Source organism: Pelodiscus sinensis, chromosome Z, assembly GCF_052426305.1.
Source record: "Pelodiscus sinensis isolate ZL-2025 chromosome Z, ASM5242630v1, whole genome shotgun sequence".
NCBI lineage: Eukaryota > Metazoa > Chordata > Testudines > Trionychidae > Pelodiscus > Pelodiscus sinensis.
The window spans coordinates 34,549,645-34,566,074 of NC_143085.1; the positions used below are offsets into that span (position 1 = coordinate 34,549,645).

General features: G+C 52.9%; 1 protein-coding gene across 2 annotated transcripts in view; it reads right to left on the reverse strand.

Moving 5' to 3' along the window:
• The window catches only part of SSH1 (slingshot protein phosphatase 1), a 78,011-nt gene extending 63,802 nt beyond the window's left edge, over positions 1 to 14,209 (reverse strand). The window contains exon 1 of one of the 2 annotated variants that reach the window (XM_075898779.2): positions 14,014 to 14,209. In XM_075898779.2, the coding sequence (XP_075754894.1) occupies positions 14,014 to 14,079 (66 nt within the window). In that variant the 5' untranslated portion in view covers positions 14,080 to 14,209. The remainder of the gene's footprint in view (positions 1 to 14,013) is intronic. The other variant, XM_075898780.2, reaches the window with a different exon arrangement.
• Positions 14,210 to 16,430: the final 2,221 nt, after the last annotated feature.

Consider the following 16,430-nt stretch of genomic DNA (forward strand, 5'->3'; position numbering starts at 1 on the left):
GCCCACTAGCCTGTGAGCAAGAATGAAGCTGTATTTCACATTTTCTAACTTGTGACAGGCACAAGCAGGCAGAAATCAGCAACATAGCTATGAGAAAGTAAAAACCGCACATAGGCATAAGATAAGAGTACCCCTCCCCAACTACTAGAATGTCAATCGTGAACGTTAGAAATAATGTATTGCTGTGCTTTAACCAATGAAATGTAAAAGCCAATCAAACTGTTATTCATGTATCCGATAAAAGGCTATGCACAGAGCGGCACGGGGTCGCTCCTCGCTATTTTTTTGCTGTAAAGCTCGAGGGGACGGCCATCAGCGCTGATTAATAAAAGTCTGGTAAATCCTCCTTCGGGCATCCGTGTCATTCTGTTACACCGGTTTGAGTCCGGTACGGTTACATTTTTGGTGCCGTGACTCGGATGTCTTGCCGGTAGACTTGCCTCCCCTCGGTGTGCTCACGTGGGCCCTGGGTCGCCCGCCGGCGCCCACTTGGTCTCAGGCGCCACTCCGAAGGTTGAACGGAGGAGACTCCTGGGCGAACCCGGGTGACTCCACGGTCCTGACAGGACACCATTATAAGGGGGCTACGAACGAGGTTCAGACCACCGCCGGCAGGAACAACTCGGATGCCAGGAAAGTGAGTATCAAAGGGTCCCGAGACAATAGGAGTCCGGAATTCGCCCAACCAGACGGGAGACCTGGAATTCAGAGGGCACTGAATTGTTACCAGAGACATCTCCCCGCGGGTGGATCTGTGGGTTGGTGTATGAATGTTGTGTGAATCTGTGAGTTGAGTGATCGGGGGACTGTCAGACAGAAACCCAATCTGAATGTGGCACCAGTTTGAGGCCGGTCAGGACTTCCTAGTAGCGTGTTTCTTGTAACCCGGCGACGGGACAAGCCGCGAACGGAGGGTGTGAATTTAGTGTCTGTCCCCCATTGTGAACCGTTGGACCCCCTACCAACGGTCTGTATACCCTACCCTACTTGTGTCTGTCGGTGTGTGTGTGTGACGTCTTGGTCGCGGAGTAATGGGGGGAGGAGGTTCCAAATCTTGTACACCTCTATAATGCATGATTAAGAATTTTAAAACCGGCTTTTCCCGAGACTATGGAGACCCCAGACCAAAACCTGAAGTTTTGACACGTTTGTGCACTATAGACTGGCCGTCCCAGAGCCCCACCTGGCCGTCCCAGAGCCCCACCTGGCCGTCAGAGGGTTCGTTTGAGATTACAGAAATAAGGAAAGTCCACAAGACAGTCACAGACAGTCACCCAGATCAGTATGTCTATGTAGACCAGTGGTTGTTGAATGTAGTAGAGGGTCCGGGGTGGATTAAGCAATGCAGGAAGTCAAAGAATGGAGCAGTCCCCGTCATGGCAGTGAGAATCAAGAAGAAAGAGGTACTAAAATCAGGAAAAAGGGATACCCCTGAGAAAGAGAAGATGGAAAAGGAAAGCTTTGACCCTCTCCCCCAACCTGAAGAGGAAAATGACCTGCCTCCTCCCTACAATCCCGGCTATCCTAGAACGTCTCGGCGTCCGTCATCCGGCACCAGCCGCTCTAGTCCATCTGATTCCGCGTCTCCTAGAGATGAGACGCATAAGGTTGGAGGGGCAACGGTCAAAGACAAAATAGAAGAAATGAATCAGACATTATTAAACCTGACCGAGCTACTTTCCCCCAAACCAAATTTCCTCGGAGAAAAAAGATATGATCTAAGGCACCGAGAGACAATGGCCGTCCCGGAGTTTCCCCTCCGTGTGACCCGTTACGAGGCAGAGGACGGAGACCAAAGAGTCATCCGTACGCAGATCACGCAGGTCCCTTTCTCCACCACTGACCTTATAAATTGGAAAAAGACTACAAAACCTTTATCTGAGAGTCCTGGCGAAATGGCCACCCTCATAGAGTCAATCATCACCACCCACATGCCAACGTGGCAAGACGTCCAGACTTTATTGACAACCCTCTTTACGGGAGAAGAAAGGAGTAGGGTCCACCAAGCCATGAGAGATATTGTAAATCAAGAAAACCCAACATTAAATGAGCAAAATAAACTGGCCTTACTGCCCATTATGGACCCAGACTGGGACCCCCACACGCAGCATGGCCAAGCAAGCTGAGGAGCTTATTGTAACTTGTTTGTAAAGGCGGTCCGAAAGGCAGGAAGAAAGAATACCAATTTAACAAAAATTTCAGAAGTGGTACAAGGCCCTAATGAAACTCCAGGCGCCTTTATGGAAAGACTAAAAGAGGCTTACCGAGTATGGTCAAATATAAACCCGGATGATCCCACCAATAGGCGGCAAGTCAACACCACATTTATTGCCCAGTCAGCCAAAGACATTAGAAAGAAACTTCAAAAACGAGAGGAAGCCCCTGATATGAGTGAAGAGATGTTGTTGGGCCTAGCTCGAACTGTGTTCATGAACTGGGACACTGAAGAAGAAAAAACAGAAAAGACAGCCAAAATTATGGCAGCAGCCATCAGGGGGGAGGAGCCCACTAGACGCGGCCGCGGTGGCCGAGGCAGAGGAAGGCGAGGAAGATTCCAGGGAAAAGATGAGACAAGGCTACCACTAGATCGCAATCAATGTGCGCTCTGTCGGGGGTTTGGTCATTGGAAACGGGAGTGCCCCCAGGGACAAAATCAGGCGGCGAAAGAACTTAGCATCACTGACCAATGACGGGGACCGGGCTCAAAAACTCTCTGGATTCCCCCAGAGCCCATGGTAAAAATGAAAGTGGGGGAATCAACTATTGACTTAATGATTGACAGTGGAGCATCAGTATCAGCAATCACAAAACCAATGGGACGTCCACTGACCACTACCCTCCCTGTCCAAGGGGCTACAGGGAAGGTTGAAAGACACTGTTTGTTCCAACTTGATGATTGCAAGTTTCAAGGACACACCTTTACTCACACGTTTGTGTATTTGCCAGACAGCCCAGCCCCCCTTTTAGGCAGAGACCTCCTGTGTAAGTTGCAAGCTACACTCACTTTTTCAGAAAACGGACAGTGTCAGTTGACGGTGCCAAGGTTTCATGCCCTGCAATGGCTAGAGCATTTCCAGAGGCCTGACCGGCAGCCTACAATAATCTGTGCAGTTACGGTGCCAAGCGAGGAATGGAGTGACCTTCCAAGGGATTTGTGGGCAGAAAATGGAGGATACGGACTAGCAAAACGGCAGACCCCAGTACATATTTTTCTGCGTCCCGGGGCGGAGCCAATTAACATTAAGCAATATCCAATTCCGAAAAACAAACGGGAAGGTATTAAACCCATAATGAAAGGATTCCAACAGGCTGGAATCTTAGAAGAAATCAGATCTCCCTGGAACACTCCATTGTTCCCGGTAGAAAAGGAGGAGCCAGGGAAGTACCACCCAGTCCATGATTTACGAGCAGTAAACCAACGAGTAGCGCCTATGACCCCTTTAGTAGAAGACCCATACACCATGTTAACTCGAGTCCCAGGAACGGCTATGTGGTACAGCCTAATTGATCTAAAAGATGCATTCTTTGCCATCCCATTGGCAAAGACCTCCACCTCGTTATTTGCATTTACTTGGACGGACCCCGACTCAGGAAAGACTACCCAACTCGCCTGGCAAAGGCTACCTCAGGGTTTCATCCACAGTCCCACCATATTTTCTGAGGCTCTGGCCAAGGATTTGGAAGATCTGCATGCCCCTGAGGGGGGACAGTTACTCCAGTATGTAGATGACATCCTCCTGTGCGCCAGAACACAAGCAGACTGCACGGCCTTCACGCGGACAACTCTCCAACAACTAGCTCAATGTGGGTATAAGGTATCAAGGGCAAAGGCACAACTGGTCAAGCGGGAAGTTACTTACCTAGGATTTGTCATCGCAGATGGGTGTAGAAGACTATCCGGTGACAGAGTAGCAGCCATTTGCCAGTTAGCTCCTCCAACGACAGAAAAAGGATTGAGGACCTATTTAGGCATGACAGGCTACTGCAGACTGTGGATACCAGGCTACTCCAGCATCGCACAACCGCTATATGAGGCAGTTAAAGATATTAAGGAAGGGCAGGTGCAGTGGACGGAAGAAAGGAAGGCTGCATTTTTTGAGCTGCAAAATATGTTAACCAAAGGACCAGCCCTAGGTCTCCCAGATATGGCCAAGCCATTCCAACTCTATGTGATAGAACATGCAGGTCAAGCGAAAGGAGTTCTAACCCAGAAAGTGGGACCGTACTCACGCCCCTGCGGATATCTCTCCAAAAGACTGGATGCTGTTGCTAGAGGACTTCCAAGCTGTCTAAGATGCTTAGTGGCAGCTGCCACACTCCTGCAAGATGCAAAGAAACTCACGTATGGAGCCAGGACTACCATCTATACCACACATGGAATCAAGACCCTCCTGAGAGATACCAGCCTTAAATGGATGATCAGTGCAAAACTCACAAAATACCAGCTTCTAAGATCCAGATGTGGACCTGGAGGCAGTGGTCGGATTAAACCCAGCTACTCTGCTGCCGGAGCCCCACATGGATACCTACGGCTCTGCCACAAGGTATGCCATGACTGTACCACCTTGCTGCAGTATACATGGGCTGCCAGGCCCGATCTCAAAGAAGTTCCTTTGAAAAATGCAGACTATGAATGGTTTACTGACGGCAGTTCCTTTGTGGAAGAAGGGGAACGAAAATCAGGGTATGCAATTGTCAATCAGCATGATACGGTAGAGGCCCAACCACTGCCCTGCGGAACATCAGCTCAGTTAGCTGAAATAATAGCCATTACCCGAGCATGTGAATTGGCAGAAGGAAAAAGACTGAGCCTTTGGACTGATTCTAAATACGGGTACCTCACCGTACATTCACATGCAGGGTTGTATAAAGAAAAAGGAATGATAGACGCTCGAGGAAAACCTATTAAATATCAAGGAGAAATACAGGCCTTACTGAAATCTGTCTTAAAGCCAAAGGAATTGGCGGTAATGCACTGCAAAGGACACCAGAAAGGATCAGCCTTTGAAGCCGAGGGAAACTGAAAAGCAGATGTCGCCGCAAAACAAGCGGCCCGTGCCCCTATCATAAACTGCTCACTGACGGTAGACCCTACTAATATGAAAATCTCCCCACAAGCCTACAGTCTAGAAGACCCCAATATGGCTACATCTATTGGGGCACAAGAAAATCAAGAGGGGATATGGACACTGCCTGATGGCCGAAGTGTAGTGCCAACCCATGAACTCTTACCCATGGTGCAAGCTCTACATGAAGGAACCCATATGGGAGCCGAGGCCATGTACCAGACTTTTAGGAAGGTTGTCTATGCCCCATATCTGGCTAATGCAACCAGAACAGTAGCCAGGCGGTGCATCCAATGTGCGAAGGTCAATCCCAGGACAGGAAGGATCGGGGCACCAGGACAGGTTGCAATAGGAGCGGGACCCATGGACATCCTGCAAATAGACTATACAGACATGACTAGGTGTGGACCCTATAGATATCTCTTAGTAGTGATTTGTACCCACACAGGGTGGATTGAAGCTTTTCCTACTAAATCAGAAGGATCTAATGGGGTTGTTAAATACCTCCTTAATCATCACCTCCCCACACATGGGCTACCCATACAAATAAACTCAGACAATGGGGGGGCATTTGTTAACCAAGCAGTCCACAAGGTAGCACAAGGGCCAGGCATACAGTGGAAATTACACGCTGCATAGAGGCCACAGTCTTCGGGAAAAGTGGAGAGGGCCAACAGGACCCTCAAGGCCACTCTAATCAAAATTATGGATGAGGCACAGCTAAATTGGGTTACGGCTCTGCCATATGCATTGTACAAGATCAGGAACACCCCCAAAGGTACCACTGGTTTGACCCCATTTGAACTAATGTATGGAAGGCCCTCCCCTATAACGCGAGAACTGTTAAGAGAACCGTCAGGTCAACCCCCCAGCATAGAGGTATGGGCAAAGCTCGACCGACTCAGGAGGCAGTTGCAACAGACTGTGCCCTTTGTGGTAATGGAACCAGTGCATGAGTTTGAGCCTGGAGACTGGGTATGGGTTAAACGGTGGAAACCTGACCCTCTAACAGTGAAATGGGAAGGGCCTAGACAAGTTCTTTTGGTCACACCTACCGCTCTAAAATGTCATGGTATCAAAGCTTGGGTCCACTACAGCAGGGTCAAAGCAGGGACCGCCCCTGAGACCTGGAAAGCTAGAGCAGTAGGACCTTTGAAACTCAAGATCAGCAAAAGCCCTGCCGCACCTAACCAGGACTAGGTGCCCAGCGCATGGCTCAAGATTAGTCAAAACTACCCCCTGTTGCACCCCACCGGGAGTGGGTGCTCAACGCACGGGAGAAGATTTCAAGACATCAAGCCCCTATCGAGGTCTACCTGAAATAGCCTCTCCCCGTACGGGCCACCTAACACCACATGGACCAGGAAGATTGGATAATTGACAACAATGCAGTAAATGCCTATATAAACTTTATAATTGCCCCCACTGCACAAAGGCGGTGGACTCTGGTGATTTAAGGCATCCAAAATTGTGGTCATTACTCCTACAAAATTAAGCAGTGTATAGTAGGAGAAATTCCCCAATTCCTTTTTCTACTAAAGTTATTGCAAACTCGTAGGCGGAATAAGAAGCACAAATCGCGGTACTTAATTAGGATCGTTAATAACCAATACCAGGCTTATCATGTCTCAACAGAGGATGAAGAAATTAATTACGACCCAGATCTCTCAAAGGACACTGAGTTCTGCAGTGCCATGGCCTCGCAAAACAATTCACAACCTAACAATGTCCCCTGCGAGAGATGTTCAAACTTACACGACGGGTCCAGTGAGGAGAGTGACCTATATGTTTCCTCTGATGATGACAATGATACCCCTGATATTTCTGCCCCTTAAAGTTGTGAGCACCCAACCCATAGATTCCCCTAGCTGTACCCCTTGTATCCAAACCACCAGACATGGCACTCGAGTGCAGCAAACTTTGTTTTATACAAAACCCTATAAATGTACAAAAAAAATTACACAATGTACCTATAACTCAAACCAATATTCTATCTGTGATGGCAAAACCTGTTTTGACCCTCAGCCACCGGCCACCAGAACAATTGTCAAACTAAAGGTCGGAGGGTCATCAGGAAATGTTTTAGCAATTACTCCAGTGCCAGCAACGGGGCCAATATCTCTCTTATTTGACGCATGTTCGGCTATGCACACATCTATAATCCCATGCAGTACCTTAAGCTGGGAACGATACTACATGCATTCCCCTAAATACATGGGATACCAAGGGTTCAATAGAGACTGTAATAGTGTAGCCAATTTCTTCCTAAGTTACTGGTCGTGCGTCGCCTGGGGAACCTGGAAACAGCCCGGTCAAACAGCCGATCTTCGACCCGGGGTCTCACAATTAAATTGCCAAACAAAAACCTGTACTCCACTCAATTTTACTATCAAAGACCCCCGCAATTGGCCATACTTTAACCAACAGTTCGGCCTTCGAATAGACAGTCCAGGAGTAGACCCCGGAACCCTGTTATGGATCGAAAAAGTAGAAGAAACAATTATAGGTATGCAGCATAAACATTTCGCTGAATTTTGGGAGGAAGTAAACAAGAGTCCATGGGATGACATCCCTAAAAGTACGAAGAATTTATTTATAGAATTAGCAGAACAGGTGGCGGTATCATTAAATATAAGCAATTGTTTTGTCTGTGGAGGCACTAACATAGGAGATCAATGGCCATGGGTTGCAGAGGAATGGGATAGCACATACAATATCAGTTATGACCAAATGCAGTATCCACCCCATACAGATGCCGTATGGTGGACATTACACACTAACCTAGTAGGAAACAATTGTATTCAAGTACCTCAGGTGCCCAACCACACCCATCATATTGGAGACGCAAACTGCTTAGCTATCCGCATTCACAATGGCAGCACAATTTCCAACTGGAGTGCAAACAATACCACTTTTCCTAACAACCCATGGGCCATGCTGCCGCCTCAAATGCAGGCATTCTGGGACAACGGTACTTATCCACCACAAGGCCGAGCTCCCAATGGATTATACTGGATATGTGGTACCATAGCATATTCTCAACTACCACCTCATTGGTGGGGAACATGTTACCTCGGGACCATTCATCCTGCATTCTTCCTCATGCCCCTAGAGATTGGCCAACAACTCGGCCAACGCGTATACACTAGAGAAAAACGGAAAATAAAAATAGGAACTTGGAAAGACAATGAATGGCCCCCCGAGCGTATAATCCAATACTACGATCCAGCATCCTGGGCACAGGATGGCAGTTATGGATACCGCACCCCTATTTATATGCTTATCGAATTATCCGCTTACAAGCAGTTGTTGAACTCATAATCAATGAAACTGCTCAAGCTTTAAATTTATTGGCAAAACAACAAACTACGTTTAAAAACGCAATTTACCAGAACCGCTTAGGTCTGGACTATCTGTTAAGCCAATGAAGGAGGGCTATGTAAAAAATTCAACTTATCTAATTGCTGCCTTGAAATTGGAGATACACAAAATGCAATAGCGGAAATCACACAAAAAATGCAAGACTTAGCCCACGTGCCAGTCCAAACATGGACAGGCCTTGACACCTCCAGGCTTACCTCTTGGCTACCAAGTATGGGGTGGGTCAAGGCCATACTCGGATGGCTAGGGTTTATAGGAATTTTAGTCTGCATATTGCCCTGTCTTATTCCTTTGTTCATTGCATGCGTATGGCGAATGGTGTCCCAAATTGTATCCCAACAAACAAGTCCTCACATAATGGCACTCTATACCAGATGAAGAAGAGCCTGACAAGTAAGGCTCTTGAGGGGGGAATGTAGTGGAATTTGCCCCTTGCCCGAAAAAGATAAGGAACTAGCCTAACAGCAGTTAGGGGCCCACTAGCCTGTGAGCAAGAATAAAGCTGTATTTCACATTTTCTAACTTGTGACAGGCACAAACAGGCAGAAATCAGTAACATAGCTATGAGAAAGTAAAAACCGCACATAGGCATAAGATAAGAGTACCCCTCCCCAACTACTGGAATGTCAATCGCGAACGTTAGAAATAATGTATTGCTGTGCTTTAACCAATGAAATGTAAAAGCCAATCAAACTGTTATTCATGTATCCGATAAAAGGCTATGGACAGAGCGGCACGGGGTCGCTCCTCGCTATTTTTTTTGCTGTAAAGCTCGAGGGGACGGCCATCAGCGCTGATTAATAAAAGTCTGGTAAATCCTCCTTCGGGCATCCGTGTCATTCTGTTACACCGGTTTGAGTCCGGTACGGTTACAGGGTGGCAGGGGGCTCCCCAGGAGTGGGGTCAGGAGTGCACTGGCTGCTGGCCCCACTTTCAGGGACTATTTAATAGTTGCGTTACCGTTATGATTTTGTGCAGTTATATGACTATTAAATTACATGATATCTAACATCCCTATTTTGCAGCCAACCTGCAACACCAGACCCAGCACCTCCTCCATTAATATAATGGAAGAGTGCCGCCCTTGACCACTTACCAAATTCTTCGAGTGCCCCCCCCCTTTCAAAAATTATTGCCCAACCCTGCTCTAAAGCATCAGAATGTTAGTATAGAACAGGACATAAATAAATCCTGCAATGAATGGGGTGCTGTGTCAATAGACTAGCCCACTAATGGATGCAATCAAAACTCTCTAGCTCTTGTTCCATAAACCTTATGTTGCTGATCTTGGGCAGGTGTCTGTGTGTTTTGGGCAGGAAGGTCTGAGCCCTATCTCCAGTTCAAAGCATGCACCCTACTGAAAAATATCAGGTTCTTTGGCCTTTAAACTTAAAAAAAGTGCAAGTGTCTTGTTGGTTTTATTAACTTTTCTATTGCAGTAGTGCCAAAGGGCTGGCAATTCGACTGGGTATTTGCTGGGTTATATAAACATGTAATTGTCTTGCATTGGACACATCACTGGTAGTGCTACTTATCCCACAGCATGTGCCAGGCACTGTTAGTGATGTGAAGCCACAACTCTACAGGTGAGAGCATCCTGAAATCGGCATCATAAAGGGATAGATCCACCTTCAGACCCTGATTATTCTGCACCATGACCTGCCCAAGGATACATCTGAGATTGCAAAGCTGGATTAGGGCTTTGTTTACAAGCTGAAAGTTCCTGGAGATCTAATAGGGCAAAGGAGCTAATAGAATTTTTAAAAAACTAGCGACTGTGCATTAGATGGTTTTCTTCTCAGAAAAAAATTAAGAAGGATTTCTGTCATACCATAACACAATGACAACCCTCCAAAAGGCAACATTAGCATCCATTTTATAAATCCACATTGGTTTATGTTATTAAGAAGCAAGCTGTAACAGCTCTTTCATAGTCAGTAAGAAATGTAGGGTCAATACAGGCAGTCCCCGAGTTACGCGGATCCGACTTATGTCGGATCCGCAGTTACGAACGGGGCTTTTCTCGCCCCGGAGGACGGGAGCGCCGCGGTCTGCCGCCCCCATCCTCCGGGGCGAGAAAAGCTGCTCCCCGTCTCCCTGGTCTGCAGGGAGACGGGGAGCAAAGCCTTGGAGCACGCCTGCAGCGGGACAGCCCGGGCGCGCTTGAGCTGTCCCCCTGCGGGCGTGCTCCGCGGCTTTGCTCCCCATCTCCCTGGTCTGACCAGCAGACCAGGTAGATGGGGAGCAAAGCCTCGGAGCACGCCAGCAGTGGGACAGCTGCGGCGTGCCTGGACTGTCCCGCTGCCCGCGTGCTCTGCGGCTTTGCTCCGCGTCTCCCAGGTCAGCAGACCAGGGAGACGGAGCAAAGCCGTGGAGGACTTGGGCGGTCCCGCCACCCACATCTCCCTGGTCTGCTGGGGGGGGGGGGGTGGTGCAGCTAGTGCCCCCCTCCGCCCCCCCAGCAGACCAGGCTTTTCTTGCCTACCCCTGGGGTAGAGCAGCTGGGGGCTGCCGGGTTGGTCCCGCAGCGCCACTCCGGACCAACCGGGCAGCACCCCAGCTGCTCTGCCCCAGGCATCCCCAAGTCAGCCGCTGCTGAAACTGACCAGCGGCTGACTACAGGAAGCCCGAGGCAGAGTTGCTCTGCCCCGGGCTTCCTGGAATCAGCCGCTGATCAGTTTCAGCAGCAGCTGACTTGGGGACGCCTGGGTTTCTTAAGTTGAATCTGTATGTAAGTCAGAACTGGCGTCCAGATTCAGCCGCGGTTGAAACTGATCAGTTTCAGCAGCAGCTGACGCCAGTTCAGACTTACATACAGATTCAACTTAAGAACAAACCTACAGTCCCTATCTTGTACGTAACCCGGGGACTGCCTGTAATTCCCTTTTAAAAGTCTCTAAATACATATGTGCTTGAGACTCAGCCTTTGTAGAGCCTGTAAATCCATATTTATATGAAAGAGGACAACAGATCACAGAAAACAGACTCAATTTGGCTACTAATGATCTGTTAATTAACATTATACAAACAAAAAAATCAATGTTTAAATTTCAAGGAGTGATTCATAGATTCATGGACTTTCATATCAAAAGGGACCATTAGGATGGAGAGCAGGGGAGATATCCTACATCAGCCTTTGTCTGGTTACCACTTAAAGCATCTCTGCCAGGGATGACTTCTAGTCCTGGCTCATAAAGATGCTTTTGAAAAGGAAATGCCTTGCCTTTGGAATACACTTTATTGCATCAAATGGCAGGCATGACCCAATATTGTCCCATGGAAATATAAAAAAGCTTTATAATCCTACACAAAATGATACTGGACAGACACACCAACAGCCTGATTCATATCTTACATAACACTGGACTAAAACCCATGTAACCCCACTCATTTCTGGGGCATTACTCCTGATTTACAATTGTGTAAATGAGATGAGAATCAGGCCTCTCTTTCACGGAGTCACAGGACAATCCAAAGGTTTACATTAAAATTTTGTTTAATCCTTTTTTTTTCATTGTAAAGGTTTTAAAAATTCTTACGGAAACAAAAATATTTTCATGATTTCATAACATTTTCAATGAAACAAGATGGGCAAGATAGTATCTTTTATTGGACCATCTTCTGTTGATGAGACAGACAAGCTTTCGAGCTTACATAGAACTCATACTCAGGTCTTCTTTTGACAGCACTGTGTAGCTTGAAAGACTGTTTTTCTCACCAACAGACATTGGTCCAATAAAAGATATTACCTCACCTACCTCATCTCTCTAACATCTTGGGACCAGCACAGCTACAGCAACATTGAACACTGCCTTTTTCAGCAAACACAGTTACAAAACAAACAGTGTCTCTGTGGCTTAGTAAACTCAAACCTCACAACCTGGAGCCAGGGCAGAGCGACTAGGGAATTAAACGATGGATGTCCACAGTTTGGAATGAACAAAGTAAACAAAGAGCATCCCTGAGCTAGGGATAGTGCAACTTTGACTAGCCATTCCCCACCACTTCCCTCAGTGAGAGAACAGGGATGTGATAGGTGACAAATCAGACTGTTAACTTGACAGAAGAACAGAAACAGTGGGAAGTATATGGGAGTGAGGTCCAGGCAAGGAGGATGGGGTGTAAAGGGAGAGTGTAGGGAAGGACACAGAGGAGCATGGAGTTAGGGCAGAGAGGAACTCAAGGCCTGCCTTCGTGGTTTCTAAGGTAGGAGAATGATACAGACAAGCACAGGGCAGGAGACAAGGCACAGGCTAGAGGACATAACAGAAGTGGGGGACAGAAGAGGATAGTAATAAGGCAGAGAAATATAGTAAGATGTGGGGCCTGGTGCAGAGAGAGTACAGTGGAGTGAATGGGGCAGAGGTGTGGGATATATAGGACCAGGAGTGGGGCAGAGTTGTACATCAGGTGTATTGGGCATAGGAATATAGCAGTGGGGTTACTGCACAGTGTGTGGGGGGTATAAGGACAAGAAGGTAAGAGGTATGGGGGGGTCACAGGGCTAGGCGGACAAGTTGTGGAGTACACAGGCGCAGGAGGTACAGGAACAGGAGGATATTCTGGAGGGAAACAACTAGAGGATATGGTGTTCATAGAGGCAAGGGGCACAGGGGATATGGAGCAGGGGATATAACAGCAGGATGGCACTGCAGAAATGAGGACCAGAAGATGCAGGGGGCACAGAGCTAGAATATTTTGGGGTGCGTGGAGGCAGGGGCATAGGAACATGGGAACACAGTGTGGGTACATGGAGACAGGTGGTATGATGAGAGTACAGCAGAGTGTTGGGGGTGCAGGACTGGAGGCATAGGGACAAGAGACAGCTGGGTGCACAAGCAGCAGGAGTACACTGGGGAGGGGGTATATGGTGCAGGGAACATTGTACCCCACATCCTGCTCAGAGGCAGCAGTATATGGTGAGGCACTGGAAGTATAGCAAGGTGTGGGGTACAAACGGGAAGGGGTGTACCACAGTGGGGGTTAGAGCACGATGTGGAGTCTGAGATGGGAGGCACAGGAGAATACTGGGGAGCACAGAGTGGGGGTGTATTGCAACAGGGTGCACAAAGGTGTGGGGTAAACAGAGCAGGGGACACAAAGAATGTTGGGGATGCAGCCGAGCAGGGTGAAAGCTATGTGGGGTGCACAAACTGGGGACACACAGAAGGCTATTGGAACACAGGGTGGGGGCCACAAGAGGATATTGGAAGCTTGGGGTGGGAACCCAGGAGGACACGGGATCGCGGTGAGAGCGGCACAGGAAGACAGGGGGAGGGGCAGGAGAACACGGGGGACAGAACTGTGGGGGGCACAGGAGGACATGTGGGACAGGGCGGGGGGGGGAGCAGAGGACATGGGGGGCAGGGCAGCTTAGAGTACACAGGAGGACGTAGGAGGCACAGCGGTGGGGGGCAGGGAGGTGGGGGCATGGCTATGGGGGGCAGGAGCCCAGGGCATGAGGGGCTTGGCGGTGGGGGGGGACACAGGACGAGATGGGGGGCAGGGCGGCGGGCCATGGGGCGGAGTGGGGCAGGCCGGGCCCGCGCCCCTTTGCCCGGCTCACCTCGCTGGCGCTGGCCGAGGAGGCGGCGCTGGGGGTCGGCGAGCGCTGCAGGGTGACCAGGGCCATGGCGGGGCGCGGCGCGGGCCCGGCTACAACGACAGCGGCGCCCGGCCTCCGGCCGCCTCCAACCGCCGCTGCTGCGCAGCCTCCGGCCGGGGCGGAGCGAGCGGGGGCGGGCGAGAGAGAGAGAGAGAGAGAGAGAGCGCCCCGCGGGCAGATGAAGTGGAGCGGGCGCTGAGGGGCGGCACAGGACAGTGGGGGGCTGGAGCGGGCGCTGAGGGGCGGCACAGGACAGTGGGGGGCTGGGGCGGGCGCTGAGGGGTGGCACAGGACAGTGGGGGGCTGGGGCGGGCGCTGAGGGGCGGCACAGGACAGTGGGGGGCTGGGGCGGGCGCTGAGGGGCGGCACAGGACAGTGGGGGGCTGGGGCGGGCGCTGAGGGGCGGCACAGGACAGTGGGGGGCTGGGGCGGGCGCTGAGGGGTGGCACAGGACAGTGGGGGGCTGGGGCGGGCGCTGAGGGGTGGCACAGGACAGTGGGGGGCTGGAGCAGGCGCTGAGGGGCGGCACAGGACAGTGGGGGGCTGGGGCGGGCGCTGAGGGGCGGCACAGGACAGTGGGGGGCTGGGGCGGGCGCTGAGGGGTGGCACAGGACAGTGGGGGGCTGGAGCAGGCGCTGAGGGGCGGCACAGGACAGTGGGGGGCTGGGGCGGGCGCTGAGGGGTGGCACAGGACAGTGGGGGGCTGGGGCGGGCGCTGAGGGGCGGCACAGGACAGTGGGGGGCTGGGGCGGGCGCTGAGGGGTGGCACAGGACAGTGGGGGGCTGGAGCAGGCGCTGAGGGGCGGCACAGGACAGTGGGGGGCTGGGGTGGAGGCTGAGGGGCGGCACAGGACAGTGGGGGGCTGGGGCGGGCGCTGAGGGGCGGCACAGGACAGTGGGGGGCTGGGGCGGGCGCTGAGGGGCGGCACAGGACAGTGGGGGGATGGGGTGGAGGCTGAGGGGCGGCACAGGACAGTGGGGGGCTGGGGCGGGCGCTGAGGGGCGGCACAGGACAGTGGGGGGCTGGGGCGGGCGCTGAGGGGCGGCACAGGACAGTGGGGGGCTGGGGTGGAGGCTGAGGGGCGGCACAGGACAGTGGGGGGCTGGGGCGGGCGCTGAGGGGCGGCACAGGACAGTGGGGGGCTGGGGCGGGCGCTGAGGGGCGGCACAGGACAGTGGGGGGCTGGGGCGGGCGCTGAGGGGTGGCACAGGACAGTGGGGGGCTGGGGCGGGCGCTGAGGGGCGGCACAGGACAGTGGGGGGCTGGGGCGGGCGCTGAGGGGTGGCACAGGACAGTGGGGGGCTGGGGCGGGCGCTGAGGGGCGGCACAGGACAGTGGGGGGCTGGGGCGGGCGCTGAGGGGTGGCACAGGACAGTGGGGGGCTGGAGCAGGCGCTGAGGGGCGGCACAGGACAGTGGGGGGCTGGGGCGGGCGCTGAGGGGCGGCACAGGACAGTGGGGGGCTGGGGCGGGCGCTGAGGGGCGGCACAGGACAGTGGGGGGCTGGGGTGGAGGCTGAGGGGCGGCACAGGACAGTGGGGGGCTGGGGCGGGTGCTGAGGGGCGGCACAGGACAGTGGGGGGCTGGGGCGGGCGCTGAGGGGCGGCACAGGACAGTGGGGGGCTGGGGTGGAGGCTGAGGGGCGGCACAGGACAGTGGGGGGCTGGGGCGGGCGCTGAGGGGCGGCACAGGACAGTGGGGGGCTGGGGCGGGCGCTGAGGGGCGGCACAGGACAGTGGGGGGATGGGGTGGAGGCTGAGGGGCGGCACAGGACAGTGGGGGGCTGGGGCGGGCGCTGAGGGGCGGCACAGGACAGTGGGGGGCTGGGGCGGGCGCTGAGGGGCGGCACAGGACAGTGGGGGGCTGGGGTGGAGGCTGAGGGGCGGCACAGGACAGTGGGGGGCTGGGGCGGGCGCTGAGGGGCGGCACAGGACAGTGGGGGGCTGGGGCGGGCGCTGAGGGGCGGCACAGGACAGTGGGGGGCTGGGGCGGGCGCTGAGGGGTGGCACAGGACAGTGGGGGGCTGGGGCGGGCGCTGAGGGGCGGCACAGGACAGTGGGGGGCTGGGGCGGGCGCTGAGGGGTGGCACAGGACAGTGGGGGGCTGGAGCAGGCGCTGAGGGGCGGCACAGGACAGTGGGGGGCTGGGGCGGGCGCTGAGGGGTGGCACAGGACAGTGGGGGGCTGGGGCGGGCGCTGAGGGGCGGCACAGGACAGTGGGGGGCTGGGGTGGAGGCTGAGGGGCGGCACAGGACAGTGGGGGGCTGGGGCGGGCGCTGAGGGGCGGCACAGGACAGTGGGGGGCTGGGGCGGGCGCTGAGGGGCGGCACAGGACAGTGGGGGGCTGGGGTGGAGGCTGAGGGGCGGCACAGGACAGTG